The 19007-nt window shown below is 47.6% G+C and overlaps 1 protein-coding gene across 2 annotated transcripts in view; it reads left to right on the plus strand.

The window, feature by feature from the left end:
• Window positions 1-19007, plus strand: part of HDLBP (high density lipoprotein binding protein) — an 89886-nt gene that overhangs the window by 45861 nt on the left and 25018 nt on the right. The window contains exons 2-12 of one of the 2 annotated variants that reach the window (XM_011929546.1): window positions 3676-3740; window positions 4515-4646; window positions 5221-5333; window positions 7499-7656; window positions 9165-9380; window positions 14749-14955; window positions 15157-15372; window positions 15968-16174; window positions 16390-16497; window positions 17822-17926; window positions 18263-18341. In XM_011929546.1, the coding sequence (XP_011784936.1) occupies window positions 4621-4646; window positions 5221-5333; window positions 7499-7656; window positions 9165-9380; window positions 14749-14955; window positions 15157-15372; window positions 15968-16174; window positions 16390-16497; window positions 17822-17926; window positions 18263-18341 (1435 nt within the window). In that variant the 5' untranslated portion in view covers window positions 3676-3740; window positions 4515-4620. The remainder of the gene's footprint in view (window positions 1-3675; window positions 3741-4514; window positions 4647-5220; window positions 5334-7498; window positions 7657-9164; window positions 9381-14748; window positions 14956-15156; window positions 15373-15967; window positions 16175-16389; window positions 16498-17821; window positions 17927-18262; window positions 18342-19007) is intronic. The other variant, XM_011929547.1, reaches the window with a different exon arrangement.

Raw genomic sequence — 19007 nt, forward strand, 5'->3', positions numbered from 1 at the left:
GGTCCCCGCAGCACCTTCACCTGCCGCGCGGGGCCCGCGCCCGTCTACGTGTTCGGGGTGGAGAAAGCTGCTCTCCTTGGGCCTGGAGTGCAACTTGGACATGCCCCAGGGTCGTGGATGAAAAATACATTACGGAAAAATACCGAATTTGGATGAAAGGCTGGGAGGCCGAGGGGGTTGCTGTCCCTTTAAGCCTGTCCCCGCCCGCGGGCCCTCGTGGCCTGTGGGAGGGCCGTGCTGAGGTGGCATCTGCGAAAGTTCCTCCATGCAGGATGGGTGCCGACTTCCAGAACTTGGTGAGAAGTGCGGAGCCTGCCTTCTGCTCGCCAGTCGCCTGTGGCCTCTCCTAGATTTCGATCTTGTGATCTTTGAGTGGATCAGGATTTTATTTTCCCATTCTGAACTTTGGTTTGTGGTCTTGAGCAATTTTACTTTTGGAAGATGAGTCTGGATTTCAGCCGGAGGCTTTTTGATGCCCTCCATACCCGGTCCTGTCTAATGCTTTTAAAGCATTTGCGGGTCTCATTAACTGAGGCTGAAATGAAATTTTTCCTGGAGTATTACTGATAATTATCTTTGAAGACTGTTGCCCATTGACTATGTAGTTGGCAAAACTTATCACAAGGGAATCAACTAAATTACTTCCTCGTTTAAAAGCAAAAAAGTAGAACCCTTCATGTGAAGCCTTTTCTGTTGCTGTGAGAAACCTGTTAAACTTGTGCTAAACTTGTAAGCACCAGGTTTCCCACGTAACACACAGCTCTGTCATGACTCCACGTTTTGCTCTACACGTATTAGGGCGGAAAGGGGTCTTGCTTCCTGCCCTTCTTCGTTTAGTTCTAGTTCTGTTTGCGGAAAGGTAAATTCTGAGATGTGACTTTTTTTGCTGTGAACATTTACACTCTGGGAAACAAAATTAAAAGTCCAGGTTCAGGATAGTTTGAAGTTCACATTTGGTGGACCTGGACAGTGGTTGATCCCAGCTTCCTATGGGAAAAGTAGTTGAGAGAGGCAGAATCACAAAGGGACTGGGGCCATGTGGGAGGGACTGAAGGAGACAGGAGACAGGGCTCCCCTACCAGAAGGAGCCTTGGAGGAGAGTGGACTTGTTCTCCATGGCCAGAAAGGGGAAAGAAGTTGTAGATTTTGTCATAAGGAGGTGGAACGTTTACAGCCATGCAGGGGTGACCCGGGCCCTGAGAAGGCCACAAATTTCCTCCTGTCTCTGGGGGTATTAAGAAATTGGATTAGAGTAATATCTGAGGTTCCTTTCAATCCTGATTTGAGCAGTATTGTTAGATCCAGTGAGAATCTGAGATACTAGATATTTAACCTCTGTTCTTTGGTAACTAGGCCTGCCCAAGGTACCCTGGGAACTTCAGATAGCAAGTGGAGTTGCTGGGTGGAGAGCACACTCAGCCTGGCACTGTCTTGGGGTTGCTGGAAGATCCACCTGGAACAGGATTAAACCCTCATGGGTGTTGTCTGTGAAGGCAGGAGCCGGTAGCAGGGCATAGCAGTGCGGGGTGGACATGGAGCTGTAGGGGCAGCTTCTTAGGCGCTGCTTTGTTGAACCGGAGGCAGGTGGACCCCTGGGCTGCACCTCACTGGATTGGGAGCACAGAAGGAGAAAGAGACGGACTTTTAAGAAAATCTCACCCAGAATTTCAGGTGGGGACAGGGTCTGCATTTACATGTGGGTCATCAAATGCTTGCTTAGAACACATTCTTCAAAAACAGGGTTTTGAGTTGTTTAGATGATACCAGAATCCTAAATGTTAAATGTGTCTCTAGTTGTGAACCATTCGTTAGGAGCTCTGACAAACGGCCGTTTGGAATCTGGAGGCTTAGGGACCCAGTATCGACCGCCTGTCAAAGCAGTCTGGAGTTTTCCGAGGTCCACCTTCTGCCTTACCTGGCTGCCTGAGGGCCTGGGCTCGCCTGAGGAACACGAGAGGCCCTGCTCCAGGGTCTGCCTCAGACACAGGAGTGGGTTCCCTTATGTTGAGACTCCTTTCAGTATCGGGTCTGGCTGGACTTGGCTTCTGAAGGGTGTGTGCATGGTCTCGGAAGAGACTGACACTAGGTACTCAGTGGGGATTGGCTCCTCACAGCTCTGTACTGGAGACTCGGTGTGAGCTGACATGGACGGAACTGCATTTTGCAGACTTCTAGTGTGGCTGTCACTGGGGCACTGGAGACTTGCCCAGAACCTGGCTTGATAAGGGGGTGGGTGTCTGGATTTAAGAAGTGACATTGGAGCCCGGGACAACCTTGAATGAGAGACCATGCCAGGTGGAGAGTCAGCAAGCAAGAGTGGGAGGGCGGAGGGTGGATGCAGGAGACCAGAGGCAAGTGTCATTGGATACCTGTTGGGGCACCTTAGCCTAGAGTGCCCTGCCCCATTTTGCTCCCAGACTGGCCAGACACTTGGAATCTCAAGGAGCGCTTGCCAAGTTGTGAATGTGCTACTGTGACACTTTGGAGAAATTTTCTTACTTTAATCTTTAAAACTTGCAAACTAGAATTTTTTGGTGATGCTTTTAAATGGAATACTCTTGATCAGTTTGTCCCACCTTTCCCCTTCAGTCTTGGGGTACATCTGTGTGTCTGGTGCATCTGGGGCCCCATAGTGTCTCTGGTTAGTGTCAGGTTCCCCGTGTGGCTCAAGCCCTGTATTTAGAGTTTTTAAAAAACTCATAACCAAGATGAGAATCCGGAAATACCACCAGCCCACATCCTCTGCTGGAAGGGCGAGACCCTTTTAATCCAGTCTACTGGATGCACCCCCGTTGCCATGAGCCGCCTTCTCAGCTCCGGACCCATGTGTCTTATGGGCAGGACTGTTGTCAGGGTATTAGTAGTACTCTCCAGCTGAGTGGGGCGTTCCTGTTACTGTCATTGCTTTTCCCATTTTAGACAGATGCCTCACTCCTGTCAGCAGTTCCACCTTTTCATCGTTGAGGAGCACATGTGGTCGCCAGCCTCCCCTCTCCAGAGTCCCCTAAGGCGAGGTGACTCACCCTCCTACTTCACAGAGTTCTTGGTCCTCCCCAGACAGCCTTTGAAGGTTCCTTTCAATCCTGCGATTTTATGACCTGGTTTCTAAATCCCCAGTGGATTAGAAAGGACTGAAGGACTTTTACAGGATAACAGCAAGAAGAACAAAGTAACTGCAAAATATACAGAGAATTCTTGAAGACGGTAGCTCTTGGTCACCATAAGCACTGCAGAGCCCCTGAGGTCCACATTGTGTTGTAGGTCAGAGCCCAGCACAACAGCCCTTCTTCTGGTTCATCGCCTAGTGTTATGTCGGGCACAGGAAAGGTGATCCAGCCATGCAAGAGAACACCAATAGTTTTGTGAGGATTTTACTTCAAAATGGTTAAGTTTAGAAGTTTGGCACTTAAAGGATCACTCCCTCAGGTCCCTGGAATAGTTGTCCTCTGCAAGTTGGAGCTGGTTCAGGTTTTATTGTAATATGTTTTGTTTCAAGCTAATGGTTTTTTTTTTCTTCCGAGAAACTTGCCTGAATATTGGTGTTAGTAACCAAAACCTAAGTAATATCTTGACCTTTTCTGATTGGGAGGGAAAAAGATCTGGGTTGTAAAATGTAGATAAGTAACTTTTCTCTGGTTTCCTCTCTCTTCTCTCCCACTTCCTATCCCATACCAGCAAAAGCTGGCAGGCTGACAGAGGCGGCCTCAGGACGGACTTTCTGGCTACCGACCGTTTTGCTGGTAAGTTTGCTGTCTGAAGACTTCCTGTCCCTGGGCTGTGTGTGGGACCTGGGAGCACAGGGATGCATATTTTCTCAGTCCTGTGTGTACCTTCTTTCTTTATATTGCACCTTCAAGTTTCTCGTGGTTCGTCAGAGACGTCTCCATACCTTCACCTCCCAGCAGGAGCTATCTATAGACATGTGCCCCTTAGATGTGTCATCTGGCTTCCATCTGTTTTTAATCTTTTATTTCTTAAATGTGAATTATGTTTATTCAGTATTATCTGAATTGGGGTCTTGCTTCTCTCTAGGATTGCAGGCCTTTTCTTGAACTTGGGGAGAGGTCTTAATTATGTTATAAAAATTAGGCAAAATTCAGTCCTTATTACTTGGTCTTGTTGTGCCAGTAAGTGATGCGTAATTGTGTAAAGAAAATGGATTCTTACTCACTGTAGTAGTTGGGAGCTCACCTGGAATTGGGGAGAGGGAAGGTGAGGAAGCTAACACTCCTACCTCAGAATGCTGAAGGTACCCCAGTTTTCAAATAAGGGAGCTGTGGCTTTCAGAGCCCATATCCTACTGAGCACTGTGGCTGTGTTAATCTGAGAAACTCTGTGCCCTTGGGCCAGGTTCCCTCTGCTGCGTGAGTGAGTGCTGTGCGAGTGCTGTCCCACACCTGGGAAACAGAATGGAGGAGAATAACCAGTCAGTGTGGATCAAGGGCATTTAGCGCCGTTTGTGGGTCTGTTACTGTTGCTACAAAGCACTGAGGCTGCTTTTTCCTGTCACGCAGCTACCACTTATAACCACCTGGTTAAGTTGAGATTTGGAAGTGGTTTAGTTTGGGGCCTGGATGCACCTCGCAGAGAGAGACTGGCTGACTTTTTGTAGCAGCTGTCATGATGCATTTTGTAAGCATGAAGAGGTGTGGTGAGCAAACCGACAGAGTAACCAGGGTCGCTGTTAGGAGGGTGACCCTGCTGTTGACCTGTGCCTGGAGCCTGGGTCGGGCAGGTGGCAGGTTCCATGATCCCCCCACCCCTGCCGTTAGGGGTGGTGCAGACTGTCTCTGTGGCTCCTGGGGTGGAGGAATGGGTGCAGACTGCCCTTAAGTGGAGAATGAGCTCCTACATTACAGGTGACTTCTGAGGGAACAGTTAACCAGCTGTATTTCTTCAACTTTCTTAAAACCTGAGGTTTTTTTTTTTAAAGTTGATTAGCTATCATTAGTTAATTTTATGTGTGACTCAAGATAATTCTTGCATTGTGGCCCAGGGAAGACAAAAGATTGGCCACCTCTGTTCTAGGATCTCCTTTACTTGGATTTTTTTCCCCCCTTTTTATCACTTGGTGAGAGTTTGGATATCAGCTTACATCAGAGGTTGTGAGGAAATAAAAAGGTATAGAGAATAAAATGTTTGCAGAAACTCTGAAGTTAACAATCTCATAGATAATTGAGGGTTGTACTTTGACTTCTGATTTATTCTTCTTTGCTTCAGTGGTTTTCCCGGATTGTGTGTAGGTGTGAGATCAACCATGAGTTCCGTTGCCGTTTTGACCCAAGAGAGTTTTGCCGAACACCGAAGTGGGCTGGTTCCGCAACAAATCAAAGGTGACAACCCTTTTATGTACTCTTCCTGGTAATGCCTGAGGCATTGCTCCCCCTAAAGCCTTTACCAAATCCCATGCCCTTTCTAGAAGTACCTTTTGGCCCTGTGAGTGATTGTAGGGCAGGGAGGACCCACCACCCTGTGCACTGTTTTTGCATTGCCCTGTGTGCAGGAGCAATTGGCTGGGCATGAGGAAATGAATCAAATACAGTGAGATTTAAAATGTGGACAGCTTTCCGGAAAACCAGCGAATTTGACCGTTGGTAATTAATGCAGTTCTTTTCAAAACTGCTTTTTCCTAATTGCAGTGAACTAAAATCTGGGCTGTGAAGCATCCCAGAGCATTGGTTAAGCCTGCCTTGAGAATGAAGGCTGGACCCTGGCTTCGGAGTTCTCGAACGCCACTGGCTGGGATTAAGAGCAGCACTGTACAGTAGAATACACTACAAGCCACGTGTACAATTTTTAGGATTCTCTAGTACTTATTAAAAGGGAACAGGTGAAATTAATTTTGATATTTTACCGCAATATGTCTAATACGTTGTCGTTTCAGCCTATCTAATGTTAAAAAAAAAAGGAAAAACCATTGATATTTGAGATTATTTCTCTCAAAGTCTGATGTGTGTTTACAACGGCGGGACGTTTCCTTCCACTTGAATACCAAATTTTCATCCAAAATCCTTGATCTGTGTTTAGATGTTATAAAATCTTCATTTGAAAGAGCAGGTTGTTGCAAACACGCTTAAAAGTTTTCCAGTAACTACATTGCGTATTAGTTATTGAAATTAATTAAAATGTAAAATTCCCTTTTCCTTAATCACACTAGCCACATTTCACAAGCTCATTTCTAGTGGCTGCTGTGCTGGGTGTTGGAACCCCAGAGCTGCTTTGTTCTGGGGGCTTGGGATCTTCCCACCGGAGCCAGCTTCCCTGGGAAGTCTGTGTCTCCCTTTCTAGGGCGGGAGGACAGCGCTGAAAGAATGCACCCGCCTGTCATGTCAGCGCTGGCGGGTAGGAGCGTGCAGCTTGGAAGGTGACGGGCCTGGACTCGGGCATGAGCCTGATTCCAGAGGTCATCCCCCTGTCCTCTGTCACATCCATTCATGGTGTATTTCATTGGGCCTTGGTATTGCCAAGACACCGTGCTCAGCCCTGGGGATTTGGGGTTATCCAAAACAGTCACACCCTTGATTTCATGGAGATTGTGGCCAGTGGCACAAAAACATGAACAAATAGGGCACTATGGAAGATGGAAGTGATAACCAGGGAACCTGATTTCCACAAGCCTTGCTGTCCTCTGCCTTGGGCAGGGACAATTCCCATGGCAGCCTTTTTTCTTTTCTTTTTTTTCTTTGAGACGGAGTTTTGCTCTTGTTGCCCAGGCTAGAATGCAATGGTGCGATCTAGGCTCACTGCAACCTCTGCCTCCCGGGTTCAAGCGATTCTCCTGCCTCAGCCTCCTGAGTTAGCTGGGATTATAGGCATGTGCCACCGCGCCCGGCTAATTTGTATTATTAGTAGAGACAGGGTTTCTCCATGTTGGTCAGGCTGATCTCGAACTCCTGACCTCAGGTGATCTGCCCACCTCAGCCTCCCAAAGTGCTGGGATTACAGGTGTGAGCCACCATGCCTGGCCTCCATGGCAATCATTTTTAACCTTGTATGTTACAGTGGAAAATCAGAGTTTGGTTCAAAGGCAATTCTCACAGGTGGTGCTGGGTAGGAGGACCATTGTTTTGCAAATGTAAGGGTCTGCTTTGTGTCTGGCATTGTCATAGTTGTGATTTTTTGAAGTATGTTATTAGACTCTAGAGGAGTCTAAAACTAAAACTGACGTAGCAAGGCTTGCTTTCACAGGGCTCACCCCGTTAGGGGAGTGGGGCTCACTGTATCTGAGCTGATGTTTACTGGGGAGGCCATGTGGATTGGGGGTAGGTTCACTGTTCAGTCTCTGACCTCCTTGAGCTCTCACACTCAGGGTGCTGGGCCTGGTGACCTCCTGGGGCCTTTTCACTATGAATTAGAAGAGAGGGGTGGAGGGAGTTGTCCCTGGAGCATTTGGTGTTTCTTGTTTGTTTGTCTGTTTTTAAGCACTAAAACCCTTAAAAGTGTTTTTCATGTAATGCTAAAACTAGTGCTTCCTCTTAATCTGTGTTGTCTGGCCCAGTTGCCACTCTAAATTCAGAAGAGGAGAGCGACCCTCCAACCTACAAGGATGCCTTCCCTCCACTTCCTGAGAAAGCTGCTTGCCTGGAAAGTGCCCAGGAACCCGCTGGAGCCTGGGGAAACAAGATCCGGCCCATCAAGGCTTCTGTCATCACTCAGGTAGGAACACCATTCTTTCTTTCTTTTAAAAATTTTATGATGCAACATGTCCATGTAAATGTTTTAAATTTTTTGTTTTGTTTTGTTTTTGAGACAGAGTCTTGCTCTGTCACCCAGGCTGGAGTGCAGTGGCGCGATCTCGGCTCACTGCAAGCTCTGCCTCCCAGGTTCACGCCGTTCTCCTGCCTCAGCCTCCCAAGTAGCTGGGACTACAGGCGCCGCTACGACAGCCGGCTAATTTTTGTATTTTTAGTAGAGACGGGGTTTCACCGTGTTAACAGGGTGGTCTCGATCTCCTGACCTCATGATCCGCCCTCTTCGGCCTCCCAAAGTGCTGGGATTACAGGCATGAGCCACTGCACCCAGCCAATTTTTAAAATTTTTAAAAATTAATTGCTGTTCTTTCTTAATCTATCCTTCCAAGCATAGAGTTTCTGAACATTCAAGACTGAGAATGCTTTGAGTAGCTAAAGGGAGAAGGCCTTCACGTTAAGTCATCCCCCACCCCAGAGATGTCTCTGTCGACCACCTGTCTCGTGTCCACCTGGATACTAGCACTCAGCAGGGCTGGCACGTGGCCGGTTTGCAGAGTGTTTGTCAGATGAATGGGTCCTGTTTTTCTGTTCTCTATTCATCGTCCCGCTTTCTTGAAGCGGTTAACCAGTTTCCTGGTTTTCTTTGGCTTCACTAGCCCTTCTCTCTGCTACCTGAATTTGAGATGTTGGTGAGTTTCAAAACTTTTATATAAACTCATATCTTCTGGTCATGGTGGAAAATTATCATCTCTCTGCCTGCGTCGTCCCTGAAATTTAGGCTCATAAACAGCTGCATCCCAGTCCTTCCATTTTCACCTGTCTGCTATCTTGTTAGTGGTTTTGTTAAATGTACCACTGTCTACTTGGTGACTGTGGTCTCAAACCAGGGTAGTTGATTACTCCTGCTTCTGCGTTGTCCCTCCTCAGTTCTTCTCCATAAAGCAGTAGGAGGGACCCTGCGCCATCAAGCAGAATATGCCTCCTGCTGAAACTCTGTATTGACTTTTACTACGGGGTGGGATGGGTGATCCTCTGAACTGTGCCCCTCTGGTGTGCTCATCAGGTGCCCCATCCACCTCCTCGGCTTTCCTGCCTGTACACCCCTAATTCCCTCACCTCTTAGCACAGATAGCTGCCTCGTGCTTCAGGAAGGTGTTTCCTGGCCGTCCCCAGGCTCCACCTCCCACGTTCTCTTAAACTCTCTTCCCCCTGTTGATTTCATCACAGCACTTGCTAGCTGCCTCATTCATTTGTGCAGCCGATGTAGTTATTTCCTCCTTAGGATGCCAGCCTCTTGACCTTGGCGCTTTCTCCAAGTCTTTCAGCTGCTTTATCCCAGGGCTTCGAGCAGTGCCTGTGGGCAGGGTGGGGCTACTTTGTGAGTGGATGGTGATGAACACATGTTCTTTACTCCCTGTCTGTTGGCTTTCTTTTAATCTCTTAACCTTCCCTTTTTTGATCTTTTTTGAACAGGTGTTCCATGTACCCCTGGAGGAGAGAAAATATAAGGATATGAACCAATTTGGAGAAGGTGAACAAGCAAAAATCTGCCTTGAGATCATGCAGAGAACCGGTGCTCACTTGGAGCTGTCTTTGGCCAAAGACCAAGGCCTCTCCATCATGGTGTCAGGAAAGCTGGACGCTGTCATGAAAGCTCGGAAGGACATTGTTGCTAGACTGCAGACTCAGGTGGGTAGCCTGAGGCCTACTTCTCCCCAGTGACTGTGTACCAGTTCCATTACTCGGCTCCTGATGCAGGCTAGAACTTCACTGGACCCTTCTACCAATGGGACAGTTCAATCTTTTGGAGGTGGGACAGTAACATTCAGAGTCCTCTGGCATTTTTAGTGGAAAAAACTCACTAAACTAATAATAGAACTGGGACACTTACCATTTTTGCTCTTTGAGTGAATGAACTTGAAAGTAATAATAATTTTTTTTGTTTTAAGAGACAAAGTCTCACTTTGTTGTCCAGGCTTTTGTGCAGTGGCACTTCACAGGTGTGGTTACAGTGTACTGTGGTCTCGAGCTCCTGGGCTCAGGCAGTCCTCCATCTAGCCTCCCGGTTAGCTGGGATTACAGGCACACCACCACATCTGGCCAAACTGAAAATTGGAAGCTTGTCCCAGAGTTTGAGACACTTAAAAGAAACTGGCCTTGCTGAGTGGTGAAGATGGTGGTCCCCATTGCTTTGCTGGTGTGTTCATGAACTACACGTTAATAGGCCCCAGATTTAGGAGAATACAAGTTCAAATTATATTTTAAGCCACTTTCCTAGTCTTTGGCAGTCCCAGTACTTGGACTTTATTGAAGAACATTTGTAATAAGCAAATCTCTGATGCATTTCTCCCTAACTGGCAGCACTTAAAGACCAAGAAAAATGTAAACAATCTTATTAAAATGTTGCATGACTGCTGTTGTACTGCATAGGCTTATTTAGGAATGGGGGTTCTTCCCATCTGTTGCTGAGTCTCCTTGATCTTGTGGGAGCTGGATCTGGAGCACAGTGGTTGGGTGGTGGGGATCTGATGGGAGAGGGGCCGAGGGGTAGGAGCGCAGGGCGTAGCCAGGAGGCGAGGCAGGGGAGTGCCGTCTGATGCAGGTCCAGCTGTGCGACTTAACCACATGGGGGCATCAGGACAGTCCCCAACCCCAGCTGGCTTCATGGAGTTAAACCATTAAGTGTTAGGAAGGTGAAAGGTGTTGCTTGTAATTGTCCAGCACTGTGGCCAGTGCATAATAGGCTCTGAAAGTTTTGCTGGTGTCTGCCAGTCAGTGGATATTTGAGCCTCTGTTTTGTAACGAACACTGCAGGGGAAAGGGCCACTTCACTGAATATATGGATCAGAATGAAGACATTCACCCCGACACTCTCTCCTGTTCCTCGATTATCATAAAACAAATCCCAGATACATTATTGTGCCTTACTTCAGAGATTCCCATGTTTTTATGTATCCATATGTATAGTCATTCTGCTCTTAACTCATGTAATCATATTGGTAGTGGTTTCTTAATTTTATACCTGTGTTTAACCCAGTCTGTGTTGGACTTTCCTCACCATCTCAAAGATGTTTCTTCCAGTTGGTCTGTTCAAGTCGTTGTCCAAACAAGGTCCCAGTGTTGTATTTGGTTATAGAGTCCTAAGTCTCTTCTCATTCTTTAACGTGCTTACTCCCTCCTACCCCCCCCTTTTTTTTCTTCAGACAGGATCTCACTTTGTTGCCCAGGCTGGAGTACAGTGGTGCAGACACAGCTCACGGCAGCCTTGACCTCCTGGGCTCAAGTGATCCTCCTGACTCAGCTTTTCAAGTAGTTGAGACTGCAGGCATGCAACATCAGGCCTGGCTTTTTTTTTTTTTTTTTTTTGGCAGGTACGAGTTTTCACCATGTTGCCCAGGCTGGTCTCGAACCCCAGGCTCAAATGATCCACCCACTTCAGCCTCCCAAAGTGTTGGAATTACAGGCGTGAGCCACCATGCCCAGCCAGTCCTCCCTTTTTTTAATGCCATTGATTACTGGGGACTGTGGGTGTTCAGTTTGTTCTGCTAGTCACTGATGATTTTTGGTGAACTGGTATTAGATCTCTAGGGGCTTGGTTACTTCCACCGTCAGCTTGTTTGGCAAGAAGACCCTGCAGGTGGCGCTCGGTCCGTGCTGTGATAGCTGCTTGTTCTGCTTGTACTGATTTTGAGATTGATCAGTAGGCTCGGGTCTGGGTCCTCCCTTGTAAAGTTCCCTATCAGTGGTTTGTGTAATCGTTTTACTGTCAATTGGTGGTTACTGCCCACATTCGTTAAGGGTTGCAAATTATGCTTTTCTAATTCTCTCCCCGCTCATACATTAGTTGATAATTCTTGTAAAGATTTTTTCTTTATCAGCAGTTGAGTAGGAAGTGCCAGATAAATAATTGATTTTTTGGCACTCCAGCGACTTCAGTGTTGATCAGTGACTCTTTCAGTGTCATTATGAACTCAGGCATTGTCCGTCATTCTTCATGCTGGAGATGCTTCATCTTTGGCCAGTGGGTCCCCTCCTTTCAGTTTTGTTCCCTGCAGCTTTCTGTCATGACCCATTAATATCAATCACTTCTGGCCAGGTGTGGTGGCTCATGCCTGTAATCCCCAGCACTTTGGGAGGCCAAGGCGGGCAGATCACCTCAGGTCAGGAGTTCGAGACCAGCCTGGCCAATATGGCGAAACCCCATCTCTACTAAAAATACAAAAAAAAATTAGCCAGGCATGGTGGTGCACACCTGTAATCCCAGCTACTTAGGAGACTGAGGCAGGAGAAGCACTTGAACCCGGGAAGCAGAGGTTGCAGTGAGCGGAGATCGCGCCACTGCATTCCAGCCTGGGCGACTGAGCAAGACTCTGCCTCAAAAATAAATAAATAACTTCTTAATTTCTAACACAGAAAGATACCTCAGGCTAATCTTACATATTTCCTTCCACAGACCTTGAGTCGGCTATTTCTCTATGAACTCTGAACCTTTTGAGTAGGAAATTGCAATTGGAAACTCCAGTCTCCATAGGTGGACATGGCGACTAGGTTGTCAAGAGCTTCTAGGCTTTTTCAGAAGACAGAGCTAGGAGAATTGTGCTTTTAAGAAAGGAAAATCAGGCGGTGGCTCTCACACCTGTAATCCTAGCACTTTGGGAGGCCGAGGTGAGCAGATTGCATGAGCCCGGGAATCTGAGACCAGCCTGGGCAACATGGCCAGACCCCATCTCTACAAAAAACAGCTGGGCGTGGTGGCGCTCACCTGTAATCCCAGCTACTTAGAAGTCTGAGGAGAAAGGATTGTTCGAGCCTGGGAGGTGGAGGCTTCTGTGAGCGGTGTGTGCACCACTGCAACCCAGCTTGGGTGACAGAGTGAGAGCCTGTCTCAAAAAAGGAAAATCATGAGTTCAAAATCACTTGAAGTAATCCTTTTTTTCTGAGTTTTCCTGTCATCTTGATATAGTTAGATACATTTGTTTCCATTTATTGTCAATTTTTAAAAAGTATTTCACCATTTACATGCTTGCAAAGTCAACGTTATATAATAAAGTACTTTCAGAGAAATTTCCCTAGCCTGTTACCTTTACCCTGCTCCCTCCCCACCTCTGTAGGCGGCCATTCCTGGGCCTGGTTTATCCTTTGTTGTTTGTTATTTGAGAACAGAAGCAAAATACAGCTTGCCATAGACCCTGTTCTATGCCTTGCTTTTTTTCTTTTATTATTGTTTGGAGGTGTCTGCATATCAGTAAGTAGTGATTTTTCTCATTTCTTTATTCAGAAGTATAATACTCTGTGGGCATACTGTAATTTACCCAGGCTCTCCTGCTGATGGGCATTTGGGTAGTTTCAAGACTTTAATGGGCATTTGGGTAGTTTCAAGACTTTAGCTGTTACAAATTATTTTACAGGAAAAATCGTATGCATATGCTATTTCCTATTTTACCCAGTGTATCTTGGGATATATTCCTAGAAGTGAGATGGCTGGGTCAGAGGGTGGCTGCATATGGAACTGGGCCATCTGATGCTAAATTGCCTTCCTTAGGAGTTAGTGTTTTGCAGTCTCATCAGCACTATGCAGGAGCCAGGCTCATCACATTCTTGGGTTTTAGCCACTGTGAGAGGCAACCAAATATTTACTTTTAATTTGCATTTTTCTGATGAGCAAGATTGAGCACCTTTTCAATATTTCAGTATATGAGGACCACTTGCAATGAGTCATTGTTAGGAAAGTTTTTTCACTATCAGGTCATAAGAAAGTTTATATTTTCTTCTGCTGCTTGTAAATGTGTTCTTACATTTCAGTTTCTGATCTATTTGGAATTTATTGCAAATAGGGTTGAGGCACTGATCATGTTTCACCTTTTTCCATATGGCTTTCGAGTTGTCAGCACTATTTTTTTATTGTTGTTTTTTTTTTGTTTTTTTTTTTTGTTTTGAGACGGAGTCTTGCTCTGTCACCCAGGCTGGAGTGCAGTGGCCGGATCTCAGCTCACTGCAAGCTCCGCCTCCCGGGTTCACACCATTCTCCTGCCTCAGCCTCCCGAGTAGCTGGGACTACAGGCGCCCGCCACCTCGCCCGGCTAGTTTTTTGTATTTTTTAGTAGAGACGGGGTTTCACCGTGTTAGCCAGGATGGTCTCGATCTCCTGACCTCGTGATCCGCCCGTCTCGGCCTCCCAAAGTGCTGGGATTACAGGCTTGAGCCACCGCGCCCGGCCTTAAGGAGTGTTTTCTAAGTTCTAATGCACATACTTCGCCTTGTGTTGGGCTTTATGTGTAGCTATTTTCTTGTCCTTTTTTTCTTTTGTCCTTTTTTCTATTAGAAACACATCTTTTGGCCAGGCGCAGTGGCTCACACCTGCAGTCCCAGCACTTTGGGAGGCGGAGGTGGGCAGATCACGAGGTCAGGAGTTCGAGACCATCCTGGCCAACATGGTGAAACCTTGTCTCTACTAAAAATATAAAAATTAGCCGGGCGTGGTGGCACACGCCTGTAGTCCCAGCTACTCAGGAGGCTGAGGCAGGAGAATCCCTTGAATCTGGGAGGCAGAGGTTACAGTGAGCCAAGATCACGCCATTGCACTCCAGCCTGGCGACAGAGCGAGACTCCATCTCAAAAAAAAAAGAAACGCATCTCTGTCATTACATCTTCCAAGTAGTTGTTGTTTGTGGAAGTTAATGTTGTTAACTTCTGGATTTTAGTCTTTTCTCCCTGCTATAAATAGAATTTAACCCAGCAGTTTTTTCAGGGTTTCTGGATATGCAGTCATGCTTCTTCCTGTCCAGCTTCTGTGAATGTTAACTGTTGCCTCCCTTTGTGGGTGTATATTCCAGTGGATGTTTAGTAGTGCAGATACACTTGAACTTACGCTAGGCTGGGAGTCAGGGCAATCTTCCCCAAGCATGTGATGTTTAAGCTCACGCTGTTCTAATGGATGAGTTGGGGCTGGTGGGCAAGAATAAGCAAAGATGGTGTTTCTGCCAGAATGTCTTGGAAAAATATGCTCCTTCAGATCCTACGAATATTCTTGTTTTCCTTGATTCTCTTCTTGCTGTAGGCCTCAGCAACTGTTGCCATTCCCAAAGAACATCATCGCTTTGTTATTGGCAAAAATGGAGAGAAACTGCAAGACTTGGAGCTAAAAACTGCAACCAAAATCCAGATCCCACGCCCAGATGACCCCAGCAATCAGATCAAGATCACCGGCACCAAAGAGGGCATCGAGAAAGCTCGCCACGAAGTCTTACTCATCTCTGCCGAGCAGGTGAGGCGTGTGTGAGTGCCTCGTGCCCCTGCCTACCTCCTTGTGCAGACCGCACTCCCTCATGGGTTGCTGTGTCCAGTGTGGAGGTAAAGGCATAAGGTGGTGGGGGGTAGAGGGCTTGACTCCAACCCTGAGAAGCCCTGTCTGTCCCCGGTTTGTTTTCAGAGGCCTGTTCTCATCAGGTCATCCCTTCCTTTCCAGGACAAACGTGCTGTGGAGAGGCTAGAAGTAGAAAAGGCATTCCACCCCTTCATCGCTGGGCCGTACAACAGACTGGTCGGCGAGATCATGCAAGAGACAGGGACGCGCATCAACATCCCCCCACCCAGCGTGAACCGGACAGAGATCGTCTTCACTGGAGAGAAGGAGCAGTTGGCTCAGGCTGTGGCTCGCATCAAGAAGATTTATGAGGAGAAGGTGCACGATTTAGAGGAGGCAGAGCCCCATGGGCAGGAATAGAAGCTAGGATTTGGGTCTGGAGATTCAGTGAAGGCCTGGCTCAGCCCCTTATCATTTTGTCCTTGATGAAGATGCTTATTGTCTCTACACTAGAGTGGCCCGTGTGAGATTGGTGCCCGCCCCTCCCTCGCTGTTGAGCATCTGCAGGCCGGTTGTCCTTGCCGTCCTGGGCCTCTGGCTGTGCTGACAGGCCGCCAGCTGGGCTGCCCCAGGTCAGACGCACAGCCCAGCCTTGTTCACGTCTTAGATTAAGCTGTTAGCTCCGCTTAGTGAACTTTGAGATCTGAAATGGGTTCCTTAATTGAGGGAAAGGATTGGGTGTTTTGCAGTGTTCAAGGACAGGGTTATCAGCCGGCGGGTGACTAGACTGGGGAAAATCCAGTCTTGAGCAGTGAAGTTGGTGGGGATTGGCTAGTCCTGATCACTGTTGTTCACTTCTTGGGATCAGCATCTGTAGTCTGGGCCGCTTTGGCTTGCTTTCTGCAGCAGTGGCCGTGCCCACCTGCCCGCTTCCCACACCTTTCCCTTTGACTGCCCCTTATGGTGCTCTTAGAAAAAGAAGACTACAACCATCGCCGTGGAAGTGAAGAAATCCCAGCACAAGTATGTCATCGGGCCCAAGGGCAATTCACTGCAGGAGATCCTTGAGAGAACTGGAGTTTCGGTGGAGATCCCACCCTCAGACAGCATCTCTGAGACTGTAATACTTCGAGGCGAACCTGAAAAGTTAGGTCAGGCGTTGACTGAAGTCTATGCCAAGGTAACTGCCTCTGAGCATGAAATGTGTCTGCTTTGAGTGGAGTCCATGGGGCCTTCATGGATGAGCTCTCGATTTGTAAATCCTGGGGCCTGGACACAGTGCAGGTGCCCAGGTTTGGGGAGTGCGTGTCTCTGAGCCCCAGGTGAGCAGCCTGGCTTTCACTGTGACGTGACCTTGAGCTCTGCAAACCCATGGCTGTTTTCCCGTTTTCTTAGGCCAATAGCTTCACCGTCTCCTCTGTCGCCGCCCCTTCCTGGCTTCACCGTTTCATCATTGGCAAGAAAGGGCAGAACCTGGCCAAAATCACTCAGCAGATGCCAAAGGTAAGGACGCGTTTTTCACCCGTTGTATTGAATTTGTCTTGTTTTCTGTCTTTCTGTTTCTGACATTGCTTTGTTGACCTTTGTACTGTGGATGCCCTTGAAAACTGGTGTATTTTTCTGAATTAACTGGCCTGTTTGACATGATCAACTTCCATGTTAGCTGAAGAACAGCAGAATAAATGTCTGTAGATGTCTGTACCATCCTTCTAGTCTTTAACCAGAGAGGATTGTGTGTTACTAGGTTTCATAAGTATCTTAGGAAACGTGTCATTTAGTAATTATGGTGAAATAACTTCATAATCGTTTGAAGAGCAGAACTTGTATACAAATTGTATTAAGAGTGAATTTAAAGCTTTCTCAGTTTACCAAAGGAGATTGTAGCATCCAGAAAACATGAACAAAAAAGAAATACCAGAGAATCCAACCATCATATTTAATTCCTGTTTTGTTTAAAATTTGTTTCCAGTTAATGTTACAGTCCTTTTTAAAAATAAAATTTTTTTTATTTTATTCCTTCTGTTTAGTGACAAAGCCTCACTCTGTCACCCAAGCTGGGGTGCAGTGGCGTGATCATAGCTCACTGCAGCCTTGAACTCATGGCTCAAGTGATCCACTCGTCTCAGCGTCACAAGTAGCTGGCACTACAGGCGCGCACCACCATCCCAGGCTAGTTTTTGTGGAGGCAGGGTCTTGCTATGTTGCCCAGGCTGATCTCGAACTCTTGGGCTCAAGTAGTCCTCCTGCCTCAGCCTCTCCAAAAGTTGAGGTTATGGGTGTGAGTCACCGTGCCCACCCCTTTTCCTTCTTAGAGCTTCATATAAGGACCAGTCTCCCTCCCTTAACTCCTGACCTGGAGGGTAATAAACCAGGAAAGCTGGCAGCCTTGTCTACGTTGAGCCAGTTCCTTTGCCACTTTGGTGCAGCTATACTAGTTTTAAAATTCCATCCGTGCCGTCTCATTCTTCATGCAACTGAAGAGGACCAGGCCTTGGAAAAGTTCAGATGATGTATGAGCATCTCGCATGCTTCATGTTAGTGGCTTCTGTGGAGCAAACCGTGTTCTCAGTGAAAGGCAAGATTATTCGGCCACAGTGTTGAGTTTCCTGATGATGGCTCCCTAACCTTCCCTTTCAGCTTTGCTTGATGTCTGTGGATATGTCCCTCCCTCCCTCACATATATATGAGGCAATTTGGGATCAGAAGCCACTCCCAAGGGAGCACCCGTGGGCTCCCTGAGGACCAGCAATTGCACACTGGGAGCTGAGGGGTGCAGCTGTGCCATTCTGTTTTAGCCATCTCTTTTTGTGTGGTTTTGGTGTGGTAGGTTCACATCGAGTTCACAGAGGGCGAAGACAAGATCACCTTGGAGGGCCCTACAGAGGATGTCAGTGTGGCCCAGGAACAGATAGAAGGCATGGTCAAAGACTTGGTAAGGTGCCCCTTGGAATGTTGTGTGTGCTGGTGACAAGGGAGGCTCTGAGTTGGGCATGGGTGGTCATCTCTCGGTGACATCCCACGTGGCTGGGCACACAGGCACCCAGGGCATCCTAGCTAGGTGAGTACTAAGTTCTGAAACAACTAGAAGCTGCCTGAAGTCCTGGAATAATTGTGGGTAGAGGAAACTTTATTTTGAAGAAGGCATCTTTCAGGGGAGACACAGGGGCAGTCTCCAACAATTCCTGACAGCTGAGTGGTCAGAAAAGGCAACCGTGGAGACTGCCGGGTGTTGGTTCAGCTCATTGACCAAGTAACTGTGCTCCTGCAGATTAACCGGATGGACTACGTGGAGATCAACATCGACCACAAGTTCCACAGGCACCTCATTGGGAAGAGCGGCGCGAACAGTGAGTGAGGCTGTCTGTTGCAGTGGGGCCAGTGTGCCCCGAGATCCTTGTTGGGGTGACAGCTGTGAGAACTAGGATGTCTGTGCACAGTCCGGGCCCAGTGCTACCTGTAATGGGAGTTTCAGACTTGACATCCTCCTGCCTGCGGGAAGAGGCCACTTTTCCTTTTCCCCTCGGTGCAGTGGTTGGATTAGAGCTGTTTGGCCAGTGGGTGAATTGTCACTTTTGGAAATCCATCTAAGCCCTCCGCAGGTAACCCACAGGGGCCATGTTGAAGGCACGCCCAAGGGCAGCATCCTCCGTATTTCAGTCAGACCTGCTAGGTTAGTCCATCAGTGTTTGTAGTACTCATGCCTTCTGAACATGGAAACTGCTGATCTGGAACTCACTGAAGCGTAAAAAAAGTCTAGATTTGAGCCCAAGTAAAACAACATAGGGAGGGATACTTTTTCTCTTTTTGAGACAGGGTCTCGCTCTGTCACCCAGGCTGGAGTGCAGTGGCGTGATCTCAACTCACTACAGCCTCTGCCTACCGGGCTCAAGCAATTCTGCCTCAGCGTCCTGCATAGCTGGGACTACAGGCACATGCCACCACTTGCAGCTAATTTTATTTGTTTGTTTGTTTGTTTGTTTGGAGACGGAGTCTTGCTCTGTTGCCCAGGCTGG

The sequence above is a fragment of the Colobus angolensis genome, unplaced genomic scaffold (assembly GCF_000951035.1).
Source record: "Colobus angolensis palliatus isolate OR3802 unplaced genomic scaffold, Cang.pa_1.0 Scaffold82, whole genome shotgun sequence".
Taxonomy (NCBI): domain Eukaryota; kingdom Metazoa; phylum Chordata; class Mammalia; order Primates; family Cercopithecidae; genus Colobus; species Colobus angolensis.